Source organism: Microcebus murinus, chromosome 6 (assembly GCF_040939455.1).
Source record: "Microcebus murinus isolate Inina chromosome 6, M.murinus_Inina_mat1.0, whole genome shotgun sequence".
Taxonomy (NCBI): Eukaryota; Metazoa; Chordata; class Mammalia; order Primates; family Cheirogaleidae; genus Microcebus; species Microcebus murinus.
Window position 1 is genome coordinate 80310436 of NC_134109.1, and position 17856 is coordinate 80328291.

At 41.0% G+C, this 17856-nt stretch overlaps 1 protein-coding gene and 1 pseudogene across 3 annotated transcripts in view; both read right to left on the reverse strand.

Moving 5' to 3' along the window:
* Nucleotides 1-17856, reverse strand: part of INO80 (INO80 complex ATPase subunit) — a 141960-nt gene that overhangs the window by 10403 nt on the left and 113701 nt on the right. For all 3 annotated transcript variants that reach the window (XM_076004255.1, XM_076004254.1, XM_012766455.3), the window contains 3 exons: nucleotides 10759-10831; nucleotides 885-1043; nucleotides 207-309 (listed from right to left, as the gene is read on the reverse strand). In XM_076004255.1, coding sequence (XP_075860370.1) covers nucleotides 207-309; nucleotides 885-1043; nucleotides 10759-10831 — 335 coding nt within the window. The remainder of the gene's footprint in view (nucleotides 1-206; nucleotides 310-884; nucleotides 1044-10758; nucleotides 10832-17856) is intronic.
* Nucleotides 9299-9424, reverse strand: LOC142871601 (uncharacterized; annotated as a pseudogene).

Below are 17856 nucleotides of genomic sequence, written 5' to 3' on the forward strand. Positions count from 1 at the left end.
AGAGAGCTAGGATTACAGGCGTGAGCCACCACGCCCGGCCTACAACACATTCTTATTTGGGTTTTCATATAAAATATTAATGTAAAAATTTTTCCCCAAATATAGTCTTTGGCTTTGCCTACCCATGGCACATAGCCAAGTACCCCTTCCATTCTAGCTACATGGGGCTAGAGAAAAAAGCACATCAAGCAGTTTAGAGTACATACGTTTCTTCTCCAACTCTTCATCGTCTAGAAGAAGACTAACCACCTCTTTGGGTTTCAAGGTATCTGGTTTGAAGTTCCCACCTGAAATCACCATCCGCTGAATCTACACCAAGACAGATCAAAACATCACCTCTTGGCATCCATTCCTTTATGGCAAATATCCAGAAACAAGTAAACATCTTTCTCAACTTGCTCCCTATTTCTTTCCTGTTCACCTGACTGGTTCATCCAGATTATTAGTCCAACAGAAAGGACAATGAGAACTTCATTGCTTAAGACTGCTAATCGATAGCTACAAAGTCCAATAATATTGAATCAGGATGAAAAAAACCAAAAATAACTAGCAAATTTAGCATACAACTTAGGCAAATAAGCTGAGAGCTCAAAATGTCAAAAACATCAATCCTTCTTTTTCTGAATGTGAGAGGCCATTACTGGCATCAGTCTCACATGAACAACAGCCAAATCTGGGCTGTGGATACCCTCTGGTGGAAAGGGAATGAGGCACGGCCAGGGCAGTCGAGGCTGCTGTTGCACAGAACCTGATTTTATTTTCTATTCAGAAGAAATTGTAGTGTATTCATGACTAATGAAAGGCAAGAGAGTCTCAGTCTAGTCATTGTGACTGGACTCTTTATTCTCTCCACCAGTACAACCATTCCTCTCCCTCATGCTCACCTCACTCTTCTCCTTGGCTCTCTGCAGAATACGTTCTTCAATGGTGCCTTTACAGATGAGCCGGTACACAGTAACCTGCTTTGTCTGCCCCAAACGGTGGGCCCTGTCCATGGCCTGCTGGTCCACAGTGGGATTCCAGTCGCTATCATAGAAAATCACCTGTACAGGCAGGATGAGAATAGAGCAAAGACTGAAGCACTCTTAGGGTAGACAAGAAATTCAGACAGCAGCTGAGTGACTGTCTGTCTTCACCTCTCTGGCGTCACCAGGGTCATATTTCTTTTTAACATTAAGATGAGAAGATACATCTACTCATAAAACTAACCATTCCTTCACATCCCTTGAGCAAAAGAGATATGCTCCTGGCTTTTTTCAGTTTTCGTTAAAAAGAGGGAGTATGGCTGGGCACAGTGGCTCATGCCTGTAATACCAGCACTTTGGGAGGCTGAGGAGGAAAGCTAGCTTAAGGCCAGTTCAAGACCAGCCTGGGCAATATAGCGAGACCCCGTCTCTACAAAAAGCAAACAAATAAAATTAGCTAGGCATGGTGGCCTACCCTCGTAGCCCTAGCTACCTGGGAGGCTGAGGCAGGAGGATCACTTGAGCCCAGAAGCTCAAGGTCACGATAAGCTATGATGGTGTCACTGTACTCCAGCCTGGGCAACAAGGGGAGACCCTGTCTTTAAAAAAAATAGGAAAAAAAAAAGAGGCCAGGCACGGTGGCTTACACCTGTAATCCTAGCACTCTGGGAGGCTGAGGTGGGAAGATAGCTTGAACTCAGGAGTTCAAAACCAGCCTGAGCAAGAGTAAGACCTGTCTCTACTAAAAATAGAAAAAATTAGTTGGGCATGATGGCACATGTCTGTAGTCCCAGCAACTTGGGAGTCTGAGGCAGTAGGAGTTTGGGGTTGCTGTGAGCTAGGCTAACACCCAGGCAATAGAGTGAGACTGTCTCAAAAAGAAAAAAAAAAAGGAGTAGGAATAATATTAATAGTTAACGTTTAGTGCTTAGTCCATCAACAATAACATTTAGTGCAATCATTGCTCTAAATGGATGAAACTAATTTAAATCCCACAATCACCATGATTTAGGTATAATTAAGAACCTCCCATTTTACAGATGAGGAGAATGAGGCACAGAAGAATTAGAGAATTTACCAAAGATCACACAGCCTACAGTGGTGGGCCTGGGATGTGACAGATGGGAGAAAGCTTTCTCCTTAAGACTGTAGCTATCCTGAAAATAGACAAACATGGCCTTCCTGGCATTCTCAGGCTCCCATAAATAAGGTCATTGCCTGTCCCACCAATTCCAAGGATGGAATATTGAACAGATTCCCTGAAAGCTACTTCTAGTTTGCTGAATAAACAAACAAAAAATGTACTAACACCAAGTGGTCCTAAAACCAACACACTCCTGAGTCCTTGAGGCTACTATCCAACACAGGAACCTCCTGAAAGAATCCCAGTTCAAAATGGCCCTCATCTTCCACATGTGCTCCTTGATATCCAATCAAAAGTCACCAAACCCAGCCTGTGCTTCATTCAGAAATGAACCTGTCCTGGCCGGGCGCAGTGGCTCACACCTGTAATCCTACCGCCCTGAGAGGCCGAGGTGGGCGGATTGCTCGAGGTCAGGAGTTCGAAACCAGCCTGAGCAAGATAGACCCCGTCTCTACTAAAAAATAGAAAGAAATTAATTGGCCAACTAAAAATATATAGAAAAATTAGCTGGGCATGGTGGCACATGCCTGTAGTCCCAGCTACTTGGGAGGCTGAGGCAGAAGGATTGCTTGAGCCCAGGAGTTTGAGGTTGCTGTGAGCTTGGCTGACGCCATGGCACTCTAGTCCGGGCAACAGAGTGAGACTTTGTCTCAAAAAAAAAAAAAAAAAAAAAAAAAATGAACCTGTCCTTTCTATAGTCCCACTGTCACCATTCTTGACCAGGCCCTCATCACCTACGTTTAGATCACTAATGCTCTGTTACATCAGCGGGCTTCCTAGATCTCGGTCCTCCTTCTTCAGTCTGTCTTGGGTACCGTTGAGACAACTCAACGGTACCAAAGATCACACAGCCTACAGTGGTGGGCCTGGGATGTGACAGATGGGAGAAAGCAGAGTCTTACTCTGCTCTTTATGCTGTAACATACCAAGTCCAAACTGTCCTAAATAATCAAGCCCTGTTATACAGAGTCAACTTCATTTCCCATTCTTTCCTAACACAAACACACCCCTTCTCTTCAGTCAGATGGGTCTCTCCAGTGTTCCTCACGTACGTTATGTTTGTTTGTACTTCTTTTTGCTCAAGTTGTTTCTCTAAACTGGAATTCCTCAACTTTTCTTTACTGGTCCCTTTAGGCTCAGTTCAAGCTTTCAGCAAGTCCTCCCTGATTTCTCTTGCCTATAATGTTTCCTTTTCTTATCCCTACTTCTTATTTCCCCTGAATTCTTATTACAAATAATAATGGCTAAAATTTGTTGAGTACTTACTATGTGTCTAGGACTAGTGTGCCTACGTATCTTACTGGATTCTCACAAAAACCCTATGTATCTATCCTCCATTTTACAAATAAGGAGGAGACTAGACTGAGATCATAGTGAGTGTCTGGGTTGAGGATTGATCTAATAGTCCCCCCTCCACAACCTACACTAGCGACAATACTCTTCATTGCCTATCTATCTTGGTCCAAGTCCCCACTTAATCAATATCTTCTATGGGTATCCAATTATTTCATGTATACTATTTCAAAAAGTGAGCCACCTTTTAAAAACTGTTTCTCTATGACGCTTTTCCCATTGCTTAACATTAGTCCTATGAAATTTATTTGCTTTCTAATTTAAAGATAGAGGCAATTCTGCTATCCTCTGTGTAATTCAGACCTTGGGTGAAGATGGACAAAAGGCATCAGCGTTTTCAATGCTCTTGCTTCTACTAATACTGGCTCTTTTTTATGGTGTCCTTTTGGTCTTGCTTCTCTATGAGGGATGATCCCTTCATTTTTAGCAGAGGTTAGAATCCTTGGGGAGAAAATTGCAAACTGCTGGCCAAAGAAAAACTCATGGTGAAAGCTTATTGTTAAATCCACAGCGTCCCACAGATCTAAGACTTGGAAGTATACAGTGCCTGTCACTTGTAGAAGAACACAGCAAACCTGACCGTAGGACATTTTGGAGTTTCAAATAGGACATGTAAAATTCTAGAAAACTGAGTTTAAACTTGCAGGGAGAACAAACGAAGGGATGACAGAGTTAACAAAAAGTAGGCCTCCAGTTGGACAAGTGAGTAACATTACTTGCCCAAATTACCTAAAATGACTACTTATGTGGAAATTGAGGGCTGATGTCATACCCAAAAGACAGTACCTTGAGCGGTCCAAGCCTGAGCCTGTGGTTCAGCATAAATTCATAACGAGGAGGCCTATGTCATGATTCATTTCATAGCTACTGCCTTAACATTTACATTTTTTCCTAGAAGTCTCAGTGGCAATGAAACCTGATTAACTCTGGTTCTTTTGAGCTCACAAACAATAAGAAGATTAAAGTACAAAGAGATAGGTTTATACTTTAATTTAAAAAAAAAAACCCCAAAAAACCAAATCATATTTACTCCGTCTCTACAAAAAATAGAAAAATTAGCCGGGCGTGTTGGCATGTGCCTGTAGTCTCAGCTACTCAGGAGGCTGAGGCAGAAGGACTGCTTGAGCCCGGGAGTTTGAGGTTGCAGTGAGCTATGATCATGTCACAGCATTCTAGCCAGGGTAACAGAGCGAGACACTGTCTAAAACAAACAAACCAAAACAAAAACATCCCAATTTAATGGCTATTTATCCTTTAAATGGATTAAAAGAGGTGGGGAATTTGGGAGGAAAAGAGAAAAAATAGGATTCTATTTAGAAAAATTATAACACAGGAAAAAAAATGAAATACATATAAGCTAATAGGATAAAAACAAGAGAGAATTAAAGGTTAAGAACAAGAGTAAGAAAACTAAAAACCAAGACAGATGTATGGTTATCATCCTATTTGACAACCAAGCACTAAATACACCAAGACATGACCCCGGGGGAGGGCTGGGGAAACAATACTCCACAGTGGGTTAGAGATGACACCTATATTTAGCGATCAGGTCTATGGAGCTCAGTGAGACATCCTAGAGAAAAACAAGTAACAATTATAGGTCTAGAACAACTGACTTAACTAGGAAAGATTAAAGCAAGTAAATCCACAAAGCGTGGCCCAGCAATGACTAAGGGGAAATTTATTAATAGTCAGCACCTTCATGCAGTTGTAAATACCAAGCTGGGCGGGCATAGGGGCAGGAGGTGAGAGTGGAGATGGGTGGAAGGGCTTGGCTATATAGGTCAATGAGGAAGACCTTCAGGGGACAAGCGAATGAAATGGAAAACAGGAAAATTTCTAGAGGAACAACCGGAAAAAGTTGGACCAACATTGGAGGGTGGAGCTTTTTTCTCCCATGAGAATGGGGGGAAGTTAAGTCCCTTAGGGGGAGGGGAGACTAAAAGCTGACCTATGGGACAAAGGACTTCTCACATTGCTACTAAGGGACAAAAAGCTCCTTCCTCATTCTCTTTACATGTAACCATATAAAACAGGTCTGACACAGAAACAAAAACAAACGAAGCAGTTTATAACAACCCCTCACTAAACAGAGTCAAATGCAAAGATAACCCTACTCCAGGAAGAATACACAAATAAAAATCAACACAGACAGTAAGGGGCAGCTGCCATTCATCATCTGCTAAAATCATGTTTTACTAACAGAGTGGGCCAGATAGACTGCCACTGTTTATAATTACATATTTACATTTGCATTCTCAATCACAAGACATTAAGTTATTTCTGACATTTTTAGGTTGACTAACTTCTTCCTTGTCCATAAACGATTCTGGGGATCTCCCAAAACTAAATAAATCTCAGGGCAAAGAAAAAATGCCAGACAAACAGCTAAACCTATTGTTTCTCTCTGTCTCTCTCTCACACACACACACCCCATAACTTGAGTTTATACAAAGCATAAACTAGGAATTAATTTCAATTTTGCTATTCTATTTTTGTAAGGAATATTCTAGGAGCTTCTAATTTACAAGTGACCCCTAGGTACTTCTTCCCTGAAAAATTAAAGTGTAAATTATTTTAGAATTCAGAGCTTCTCTCTAGAAAAAAGAATTCCTACTTCTATTCCTCTAGCTATGAGTTAGGGGCGTAGGCCTACTTTTGAGGCTTTGTGTCTGGCAGAACTCCTCACCCTCACAGGGCAAACTATGTGAACCTTGTAAACACGATGCTGATATCCTCCTTCAAATGTGCTTATGTTTTTGACCATTCAAATGAACAATTAGAAAAACTACTCCTTAAGAAACCACAAACCATGGCCGGGCGCGGTGGCTCACGCCTGTAATCCTAGCTCTCTGGGAGGCCGAGGCGGGCGGATCCTTTGAGTTCAGGAGTTCGAAACCAACCTGAGCAAGAGCGAGACCCCGTCTCTACTATAAATAGAAACAAATTAATTGGCCAACTAATATATATACAAAAAAATTAGCCGGGCGTGGTAGTGCATGCCTGTAGTCCCAGCTACTCGGGAGGCTGAGGCAGAAGGATCGCTTGAGCCCAGGAGTTTGAGGTTGCTGTGAGCTAGGCTGACGCCATGGCACTCACTCTAGCCTGGGCAACAAAGTGAGACTCTGTCTCAAAAAAAAAATAAATAAATAAAAAAGAGAAAAAAGAAAAAAAAAAAAAAAAAAAAAAGAAACCACAAACCAGGCTCATGCCTGTAATCCTAGCACTCTGGGAGGCCGAGGCAGGTGGATTGCTCAAGGTCAGGAATTCGAAACCAGCCTTAGTGACACCCTGTCTCTACTAAAAATAGAAAGAAACTAATTGACCAACTAAAAAATATATATACAAAAAATTAGCCGGGCATGTGGTGCATGCCTGTAGTCCCAGCTACTCGGGAGGCTGAGGCAGTAGGATCGCTTGAGCCCAGGAGATTGAGGTTGCTGTGAGCTAGGCTGATGCCATGGCACTCACTCTAGTCTGAGCAACAAAGTGAGACTCTGTCTCAAAAAAAAAAGAAAGAAAGAAACCACAAACCAAACCTGAGATAGGCAAGCTAAGAAGGAGGATAATATATTTTAATGTAATGAACTTATACCAGACCTCCCCAGGTGACCTCATCTGGTCTGATGGTCTTAAATATCCTCTACAACCTGATGATTCCAAAATATGTCTTTGGCCCTAATCTTCCTGTTGAACTTCAGACCCTGCTGCCTGGGTGACACTGCCACTTAATGTCTGACACTCCTATCTTTCTGCTTTTACTTTTCTCCCTATAGTGTTTCATTTCTCTCCCCTTCCAAACAGAAGCGAGAGAGATACATATAAAACCCAAACCAGATTAGCTAGACATGGTGGCATGCACCTGTAGTCCCAGTTACTAGAGACTGAGGCAGGAAGATCGTTTGAACCCAGGAGTCTGGGGTGCAGTGAGCTATGATGATGCAACTGCACTCCAGCCTAGGTGACAGAGAGACCCCCATCTCAAAAACAAAATAAAAACAAACAAAAAGAACCGATCCAGATCATGTTACTCCTCTGTTCAAATTCTTCCAGTTGGACCCCCATATCAAAGTCCTTACCATGGCCTACTAAAATTGTACACGATCTGCTTCTGCAACACCCATCTTATAACACTCTCCCCTCATGGATTCTGTTTCACCTACCTACTCTGGGCTCCCTGCAGTTGCTTGATTATGCCAAGCATGTTCTAACCTCAGGGCTTTCCACTTATCTCCTCTGCCTGGAATGCTCTTCCTTCTGCCAGATACATGCTTGGCTTGCTTCCTAACTTTCTTCAGATAGTGGCTCAGATGTCTTCTTATCATAGAAATTTTACCAACTCATATAAAACAGCACCCCCTGATTACTCCACCACTCCTCACCTGCTATATTTTTCTTCACTGTATTCATATTATTTTTTCCCATTTGTTTATACTCTGTCTCCCTCCCACTTCCCACTAGAAATGTAATTTCTAGTAACTAGGAGGGGACAGAAATGGAACTTTGTTTCACTGCATGCTGAATTCCTAGAGCCTAAAACAATGCTCCACTGCCCTTGGTGGATATTCATTAAACGTTTGCTGAATGACAAATGAACAAATTACCAAATTGTTCCAGGCACCAGAAATACAGATTTATAATACTTCCTTCCATTGATAAGCTCAAACTCTAGTATGTAAAATAATTACTTACAATACAATATGATTAACTTTAGTTGGGGGGCGGCTAGGAAGGAATGCTGATACCAGAGTGGCATCATAAAGAGCAAACAGAAGCTTACTATGTGGACGAAGAGGCTCATAGGAGGACAATCTAGGCTGAAGGAACAGTTTATGCAACAGTGTGATATGGCATGGTGTGTTCAGGAAATTACAAGTCAATCATTATTTCTGGAACAAATATTGTAGAAGGGAAAGTGGTATGGCAATTAGGCTGGAAAGGCCACAAGTGAAAAGCCATGTATGGCATGCAAACCTTACACTTTATTCCATAAATGATGGACAATCTCTGAAAAGCTTTAAGCAAAGAAGGAGAGTATAAACAAACCATTATAATGGAGTAGCAGTATAGCAAAGAATGCATTTGGATTAATAAGTATAGAGCTGGGAACTAAGACTGGAGTCCAAAACATCAGCTAACAGAAAGTGATGAATCTTGTACTCACACGGAGAATATGACTATGCCGGAACTGCATGAAATGCTTAAAAAACAGAGCAAGAACCAAGAAGAACAAGGAGAAAGGCAAGTTACTACTACCTAATATGGCATCAAGTGAACCACTATATCAGCGAACCCACAAGAACACCTCCTACCACCACGTGACAGCCTTCTCATAAGATGACAAAGGCCAATCATGTGCATCTACCCAGCTATGCCTCCAGCGAATCTCAGGCCCTGAAGCCCTGCCCCATCTGATTAACTGACGGAAGAGGTTTGATGCCAAGAAAGGCACAGCTGAGTCCCATGACTGATATTACAGAATCTATAATTTCAGATAAATAATATGATAGAATCTGTTTTTCATTCTTTTTTTTTTTTTTTTTTTTTTTTTTTGAGACAGAGTCTCGCTTTGTTGCCCAGGCTAGAGTGAGTGCCATGGCATCAGCCTAGCTCACAGCAACCTCAAACTCCTGGGTTCAAGCTATCCTCCTGCCTCAGCCTCCCGAGTAGCTGGGACTACAGGCATGCGCCACCATGCCCGGCTAATTTTATATATATATATATATATATATATATATATTAGTTGGCCAATTAATTTCTTTCTATTTATAGTAGAGACGGGTCTCGCTCTTACCCAGGCTGGTTTCGAACTCCTGACCTCGAGCAATCCGCCCACCTCGGCCTCCAGAGTGCTAGGATTACAGGTGTGAGCCACCGCGCCCAGCCAGGAAAAGTTTTCGATTAGCAATAATAGTGCCTCTGATAAGCCTCATTGGCTACGATACTGCCACTGTGCAAAGCTTGCAATTGTTATTGAATATATCTGAACACTTGAGGCCAGGAGTTTCAGGCTGCAGTGAGCTATGCTCATGCCACCGCACTTCTGCCTGGGTGACAAAGTAAAACCCCTGTATCTTTAAAAAAAATGAATAAATAAAAAATAAATTAACTAACTAAATAAATTTGAATATCCTGGGAATAATTCTGAGATTCAAAAGTAATGTTCTTTTCTTCTCCCTTTCATACACTGAAGTATTCCTATAAGGAGATTGTATATAAAAAAATAGATTGCTCTCTAATCACCTTTTCAAGTTTAGGATACAAAAAACATGAATTTTTCCAGTAATGGAATAATGCATGAGAGTAACAAAACAAAACAATCCTTTCTTTTTTTTCTTTTTTTGAGACAGAGTCTCGCTTTGTTGCCCAGGCTAGAGTGAGTGCCATGGCGTCAGCCTAGCTGACAGCAACCTCAAACTCCTGGGCTCAAGCAATCCTGTTGCCTCAGCCTCCCAAATAGCTGGGACTACAGGCATGCGCCACCATGCCTGGCTAATTTTTTCTATATATATTAGTTGGCCAATTAATTTATTTCTATTTATAGTAGAGATGGGGTCTCACTCTTGCTCAGACTGGTTTCGAACTCCTGACCTCGAGCAATCCGCCCGCCTCAGCCTCCCAGAGTGCAACAATCCTTTCTGATTTGTTCAATTACATTAATAGCTCCTAAAACAAATATGACTAATTTTTTTTCCAGTCTGTTTTCACTGATATATCTCAAGTATCAGACATATACGAGGCATTCATGAAATATTTGTTGAATGAATGTGTAAAAAACTTATTCAAAGAAAATGGATCAAAAAGTCCGAAAGGAAAGCTAAAATGCTTCAGTTCCAGTGAAAGCACAACTAGCGTCTGTCTTTTTTTTAAAAGAGACAGGGCCTTGTTCTGTTGCCCAGGCTAGAGTGGAGTGGTGCAATCACAGTTCACTGCAACCTGGAACTCCTGGGCTCAAGTGATCTTCCTGCCGCAGCCTCCTGAGTACCTAGGACCACAGGTGCGCACTACCACGTCCAGCTAATTTTTTATATTGTTTGTAGAGATGGAGTCTTGCTCTGCCACCTAGGCTGGTCTAAAATTCCTGGCCTGAAGCGACCCTCCTGCTTCAGCTTCCCAAAGTGCTGGGATTACAGGCTTGAGCCACAACACCTGGTGCAACTACAGTCTTCTAACACAACAAAAGGCAAAGAAATAGAAATAAAAAGTATGTGTCAACAAAGCAAAGGGTAAAACAAACTGAATGGTATTTACAGTAGAAAACTTGCACCTCCAGTGTACAGTGGTCTCATTACTTACTGTATCTGCAGCAGTGAGATTGATACCCAGTCCTCCAGCTCGTGTGCTTAACAGGAACACAAAGATGTCATTCCTGCAGAAAAAGGAGGGATATGTTAAGAGGAAAAACTGAAAAGGAAAAATGGCATGTAGCAAAAGAGAGAGATCTATGAATATATAACATAGAGTCTAGGACACTGTACAAAGCTGCTCTGTTGCTTAAATCAAATGACGAATGTCATCTTCTAATTTCCAGATAAACTTTTGCTGCCCACTAATGTCTGACTGATAGACCATACAAACATAAACATGTAGTAAACATAACAGAAAAATATGTTACCATAGAAATACAGAACTCTCTCTAGCCACTAGTCATATTTTTAATAAGTCAAACCATTCTTAATTCATACTGAGGGCCAAATAAAACAGTATTTCCTGGTCTTCCCCAAGAATCATGACTTCTAATAGCTTGGGAACTAATAACTACTATTTCTTTTTTCGAGACAGAGTCTTACTCTGTCAACCATGCTAGAGTGCTGTGGCATCAGCCTAGCTCACAGCAATCTCAAATGAGCATCAAGTGATCCTCCTGCCTCAGCCTCCCAAGTAGCTGGGACTATAGGTGTGCACCATCACACTCAGGTAATTTTTTTTTTTTTACTGTCTTTAGTAGAGATGGGTTCTCACTCTCTCAGGTTAGTCTCGAATCTCTAAGCTCAAGTGATCCTCCTTGCCTTGGCCTCCCAGAGTGCCCAGAGTGCTAGGATTACAGGTGTAAGCCACTGCACCCAGCCTAATGACTACTATTTCAAAGCTATAGTTTTAAGATCAAGAAAGTCTTGAGTCCCATAAAAATGACCTGAGGACAAGACTAAGACCCAGGCTGTGAATTTTTTTTTTTTTTTTTTTTTGAGATAGAGTCTCACTCTCCGGTATGAGAGTGCAGTAGCATGATGGTAGCTCACAGCAACCTCAAACTCCTGGTTTCAAGTGATCCTTCTGTATCAGCCTCCCAAAGTGCTAGGACTAACAGGTGTGAGCCCCTGTGCCTGGCCCCACGTCATGACTTTTCCATACTAAATCAAATTCTGGATCAATACATGAAGATAGGCTAAAGTATTTTGGGATGAATGCTAGCACTGCCCTTACAAAGAAACAATTAGATATAGTTTTTTCAGTTTCTTTCTACATCCCACGTTCTTTTAAAGAAACTATGAATTATAAATAAACTAGTAGGTGCCACTGTCACTCATTTAGGCAGTAAATACTTACTGATATCTTCTAGGAATAAGGTCCATACCAGACCACAAAGAATAGGCTTCTGAGTGTAAGTTTATCTGTGCACACACAGAAATAGGCGCTCACTTTTAGCCTATTTTTACAGATAACATAAATATATCTTAAGATTATCTTGTATTTTCATGTTCCTGCCACCTTAGGTTATTTTCCAGAACATTTCTAAGGGCAAGGGATTGCATTATACTGGTGAAAAACCTTGATAGTCCTCTGAGTTAAGCTGCTAACCCCTTTTCTTCATGTCTATAGTGATGAATACAATTGGAAATTTATTTAGATCACTGTTATTTAAATTACAGTTCACATCTATCATGAAATAAGTTTGGGGATCTAGACTGCATTAAAGCAATAAATTAATAAAGGAAAAAAAGACAACAGAAAATACTCGAATGCGGCTGGGCATGGTGGCTCACACCTGTAATCCTAGCACTCTGGGAGGCCGAGGCGGGAGGATCGCTCAAGGTCAGGAGTTCAAAACCAGCCTGAGCAAGAGCGAGACTGCATCTCTACTAAAAATAAAAAGAAATTAATTGGCCAATTAGAAATATATAGAAAAAATTAGCCGGGCATGGTGGCGCATGCCTCTACTCCAAGCTACTAGGGAGGCTGAGGCAGGAGGATTGCTTGAGCCCAGGAGTTTGAGGTTGCTGTGTGCTAGGCTGACGCCGCAGCACTCTAGCCCAGGCAAAGAGTGAGACTCTGTCTTAAAAAAAAAAAAAAAAATTAAGAAAGAAAATATTCGAATGCATCTTAAGTCATAAAGGTAAATACTGTTTTATCAAGTTTCAGATATGATACAGAGGTACTAAATCACAATGTAAAATGATTTTATTCTGTGGGTTCCAGATAGGAGGCTCCTATCCCTTCAGGCTATTCTTCCCTGGTAAAGTCACTTGACTGCTGAAAGCCTGTTTCCTGGACTATAAAATGAAGGTGCTATGAATACAGTTGAAGTGACTAACTGATGACATATCAGTGTCAAACATGATATGTGATCAGTGAAGGAACTATTTTGAAATAAGCATCCTGGTTAATCACTAAGCTGGGTAGATTTTAGTAGAAATCTGTTCATTATTTTTGTTCAATTAAACACAACTTTTCTAGGGGCAGGCATGGATAACAGAACATGTCTGCAGGCCTCTCTTACCTCATGATTCTAAAAGCTTTGTATTCCCAGGAAAAGTTCTACTAGTCTGTCATTGAATTTTATCATGAAGTTTAATATTTCATAATTTTACTTATTTGATTTATAAAATGTCATCTTTTATGATTAAACCATACAGTGTAAACCAAAAAGTTGAAGGGTGCCAAACACATTTTGATTTAAATGGAGGCATGATACCTCAACAGGCCCACAGAATAATATTTAACCATAAGAAGTCTTCTAATAAAGACTAATGAAAACTGATAGAGTTTCTTTGTTTTTTGTAGAGGGGGGCGTCTTGTCCTTGCTCAGGCTAGTCTTGAACTCCTGGCCTCAATGGATCCTCCCACCTTGGCCTGCCAAAGTACTAGGATTACAAGTGTGAGCCACCACAGCAGGCCCTGATTGAATTTTCTGGGCTGTACTAGTCTCTAATGAATAATCCATCCTCCTTCCCACCCTGGCATTGAGAAGATTGCTTTTGTTCCATATATCTTCCCTCTTGCTTTGATAGGTACAGAGGAAGGGTGTCAGAAGCTTCTATTGTGATCCCTGTCTGAGAGCTGATGGAGCCACACAATGGCTGGAGGTGTTGTGGGTAATTCCTGAAAGAGCCCAGAATCTGAGCATGAGTCAGGGTTGGGGGTAGGGATAGAAGAATGGGTGAGGGAGGTAGAAGGCAGTTGAAAAATACAACAAAAGAAAGGACAGAAGCAGAAAGATGGGTCATTTCCATAGTTTGGACAGCCAAAGAGCTGAGTGTCTAGATGTGGTAAGCACTTATAAATAGGGACTATATACAGAACAGTACTAGTGAAAGAAATGTAGGCAAAAATAAATTAGTAGAAAAACTTAGAAATACTATGGCTTCTTATAGATAAATTATGTATTAAGAAAATACCTTCTGGGCCGGGCGTGGTGGCTCACGCCTGTAATCCTAGCACTCTGGGAGGCCAAGGTGGGAAGATCGCTCAAGGTCAGGAGTTCGAAACCAGCCTGAGCAAGAGCAAGACCCCGTCTCTACTATAAATAGAAATAAATTAATTGGAAAACCAATATATATAGAAAAAATTAGCCGGACATGGTGGTGCATGCCTGTAGTCCCAGCTACTCGGGAGGCTGAGGCAGGAGGATTGCTTGAGCCCAGGAGATTGAGGTTGCTGTGAGCTAGGCTGATGCCATGGCACTCATTCAAGCCTGGGCAACAAAGCGAGCCTCTGTCTCTAAATAAATAAATAAATAAATAGATAGGTAGATAGATAGATAGATAGGAAGGAAGGAAGGAAGGAAGGAAGGAAGGAAGGAAGGAAGGAAGGAAGGAAGGAAGGAAGGAAGGAAGGAAGGAAGGAAGGAAGGAAGGAAGGAAGGAAGGAAGGAAGGAAGGAAAGAAAGAAGGAAAGAAAGAAAGAAAGAAAGAAAGAAAGAAAGAAAGAAAGAAAGAAAGAAAGAAAGAAAGAAAGAAAGAAAGAAAGAAAATACCTTCTGATGATGAGGTAGATGGTATGTAACAAGGTTTGGCTACATTCAATGTAATTTTATCAAATTATAATGGAAAGAACAGATTATAGAAATCTTACATTGTTATAATCAAATAAATTAGTTCACATCCTGGATTATACTGCTGGATTATTTATAAACAAAAACATCTAAATCAAACTGCTAATAAGTTCCTTTCTACTTAATAAACCTAGTCTCCGGGCCAGGCGTGGGGCTCATGCATGTAATCCTAGCACTCTGGGAGGCCAAGGCAGGAGGATCACTTGAACTCAGGAGTTCAAGACCAGCCTGAGCAAGAGTGAGACTCTGTCTCTACCAAAAAAACAGAAAAAATTAGCTGAGCAACTAAAAATAGAAACAAAAAATCAGCAAGGTGTAGTGACAAGCACCTGTAGTCCCAGCTACTCAGGAAGCTGAGACAGGAGGATCAATGAGCTTGAGCTCAGGAGTTTGAGGTTGCTGTGGGCTAGGCTAATGCCATGGTGCTCTAGCTGGGGCAACAGAACAAGACTCTGTCTCAAAATTAAAAAATCTAGTATCAGGCTGGGCACAGTGGCTCATGCCTGTAATCCTAGCACTTTGGGAGGTCCAGGTGGGTGGGTCACTTAAGCCCAGGAACTTGAGACCAGCCTGGGCAACACAGTGAGACATCCATCTCTACCAAAAAAAAAAAAAAAAAAAAAAAAATTAGCTAGGCATAGTGGCACCTGCCTATAGTCCTAGCTAATTGAGAGGCTGAGGTAGGAGGACCACTTGAGCCCAGGAATTTGAGGTTACAGTGAGCTATGATCAGGCCACTGTATGCAGCAGCCTGACAACAGAGAGAAACCCTGTCTTAAAATAAAATAAAATAAAATAAAATAAAATAAAATAAAATAAAATAAAATAAATCTAGTATTGATAATGTGAATTAATGTTTTAGGGGCTCTGACTAAACAGATGAACCAGCAGGCTGGGAGGGGTGTAAATTCATGCCTAATGGGTACAGAGCGCTGTGCAGGGGATGGGGACATTTATAGCTCCAACTTAGGTGGTGCAAAGGCAATATATGTAACCTAATCATTTGTAGCCCCCATAATATTCTGGAAAAACAAAACAAAATAAAACAAACACACACAAACCCAGAAGGCAAGATGGTGGTTTGAGTGCCCTCTAGGGGGCTGAAAAGGAATCTCAACCTAGAGTCTCTGTTGGAACAGGCCTTAAGATGATCAGGGTTCTGAGTAGTCTGTAGAGTGGCCTATGAAACCATATAGCAAAGACATGTGTAGGTCTCACTCTCTCTTCTTTAATGATCCACTGAGGCCTGACTGCACCAAAATACCCAAACAGTGCTGACAGCTATAAAGGCTTGTTGAATAACTGAAAAAGAACCACAATTAAACAGGACACTAGAGCTCTATAATACTCTCATCAAGAAAAACCCCATGCGGTAGTCACTTTTTCTCTTGTTTTCCAAAGCGTAACCCTGAGTGGTCAGATAATGGGGTGGGGAACCATTTGGTTAAGGTCATGGTGTAGGAGAAAAGGGAAGCAAAGGCCAAGGCACTACAGAGCAAAGACCTTGTGAATGGTTTCTAGGATCACGCATGGTCACATGTTCTGAATGTTGCCCAGTCAGGACATCCTGGCCAAATAGTCTTTAGTCTCGGTCAGACTTTTTCCTGGAAGGATCCCTCATAAATAAATCTTGTATGAAGGGAATGTAAATGGCTTTTTATAGGAGCTCTTGTTTACTCTGGCTGACCTTTGAGCCACAGGGCTTTCCAGTTGAAACTACAATTTTTTCTTTTGATGTATTTCATTAATAATATGAAAATATTTGGCAAGGAATGCTTTTCTGTTTTCAAAAACACCTGTCTTTTTCTCTATATTGGTTTACTATAGCCACTCAAATTTTAAGTTGCACTGTACTGTTTTTTCCCCATTTGGAGGGGTCAGCTTAAAGAGTTTCTGGTCAGCAGAGGCACAGTTCAGATTCTGTACAAGAAGTAAGTAGATTATTTCTGAGCCATAATTTCCACTCTAAGCATCTAGCTTATAATGTAGGCAGGGATCAGAAAGGAGACTTTAATTTCTTCATTTTGCCTAATTTTAGACAGAAGGTATTAAAACAATAGTTATCCAAATGTTCGCTATATATACAGTCACTGCTACCTGGGAAATTCTCAGTTGTAGGATGTGGAAGCTCAAGTAAGGTTTCCTAACAAGTCTGTGCAAAGTGAGATTTTTACTAAGTAGATCTACTACAATTTAATGGTTAAAATACCATTCTTTCAGAGCCAAGCTTTTCAAAACAATTATGCACTACTGGGATTGCCCAAATAAATTTGCTTCATTAGTTAAATGAGAGATTTTAGAGGTAATAAGTTAGATCCATCTACTGATTTTTTTAAACTGCAAAATATACTGAGCCCTGGATCTCATAGCCCAGTTTTCTGGGGTATTGGGTCAACTAGGAGAACAGTCATAGTTCTACAACTCAGAAGCCCAAATCACTAGAAGTCAAAATACTACAGCTGTGGTTGGAGGCTACAGCAGAAGTTTTCTACCAAGCAATATGACAATATGCATAGAGTCTTAAATGTTCTTATCCCTTTAGCTAGTAATTTTCCTTGTTTGAATCTATGCTAAGAAAGTAATCTAAAATAGTATTAATAACAAAGATTTATACACAAACATATTCACTCAATATTTTAACAGTAGAAGAGTGGAGGCTAGGTGTGGTGTCTCACGCCTGTAATCCTAGCATTCTGGGAGGCTGAGGCGGGTGGATCGTGAGATCAGCCTGAGCAAGAGTGAGACCCCATCCCTACTAAAAATAGAAAGTAATTAATTGGCCAACTAAAAATATATAGAAAAAAATGAGCCAGGCATGGTGGTACATGCCTGTAGTCCCAGCTACTGGCGAGGCTGAGGCAGGAGGATCGCTTGAGCCCAGGAGTTCGAGGTTGCTGTGAGCTAGGCTGATGCCACGGCACTCTAGCCAGGGCAACGAGAGAGAGACTCTGTCTCAAAAAAAAAAATAAAAAAAGAAGAGTGGCATATATACCTAGTATAATGGAATTTTGGTCATAAAAATAATGATTGCAAAGACTTTTAGATGATATGTGAAAATATCATGATATAATGTGAAGTGGAAGAGATCAAGACACAAAATCCTATTTATAATGTGCTATGAC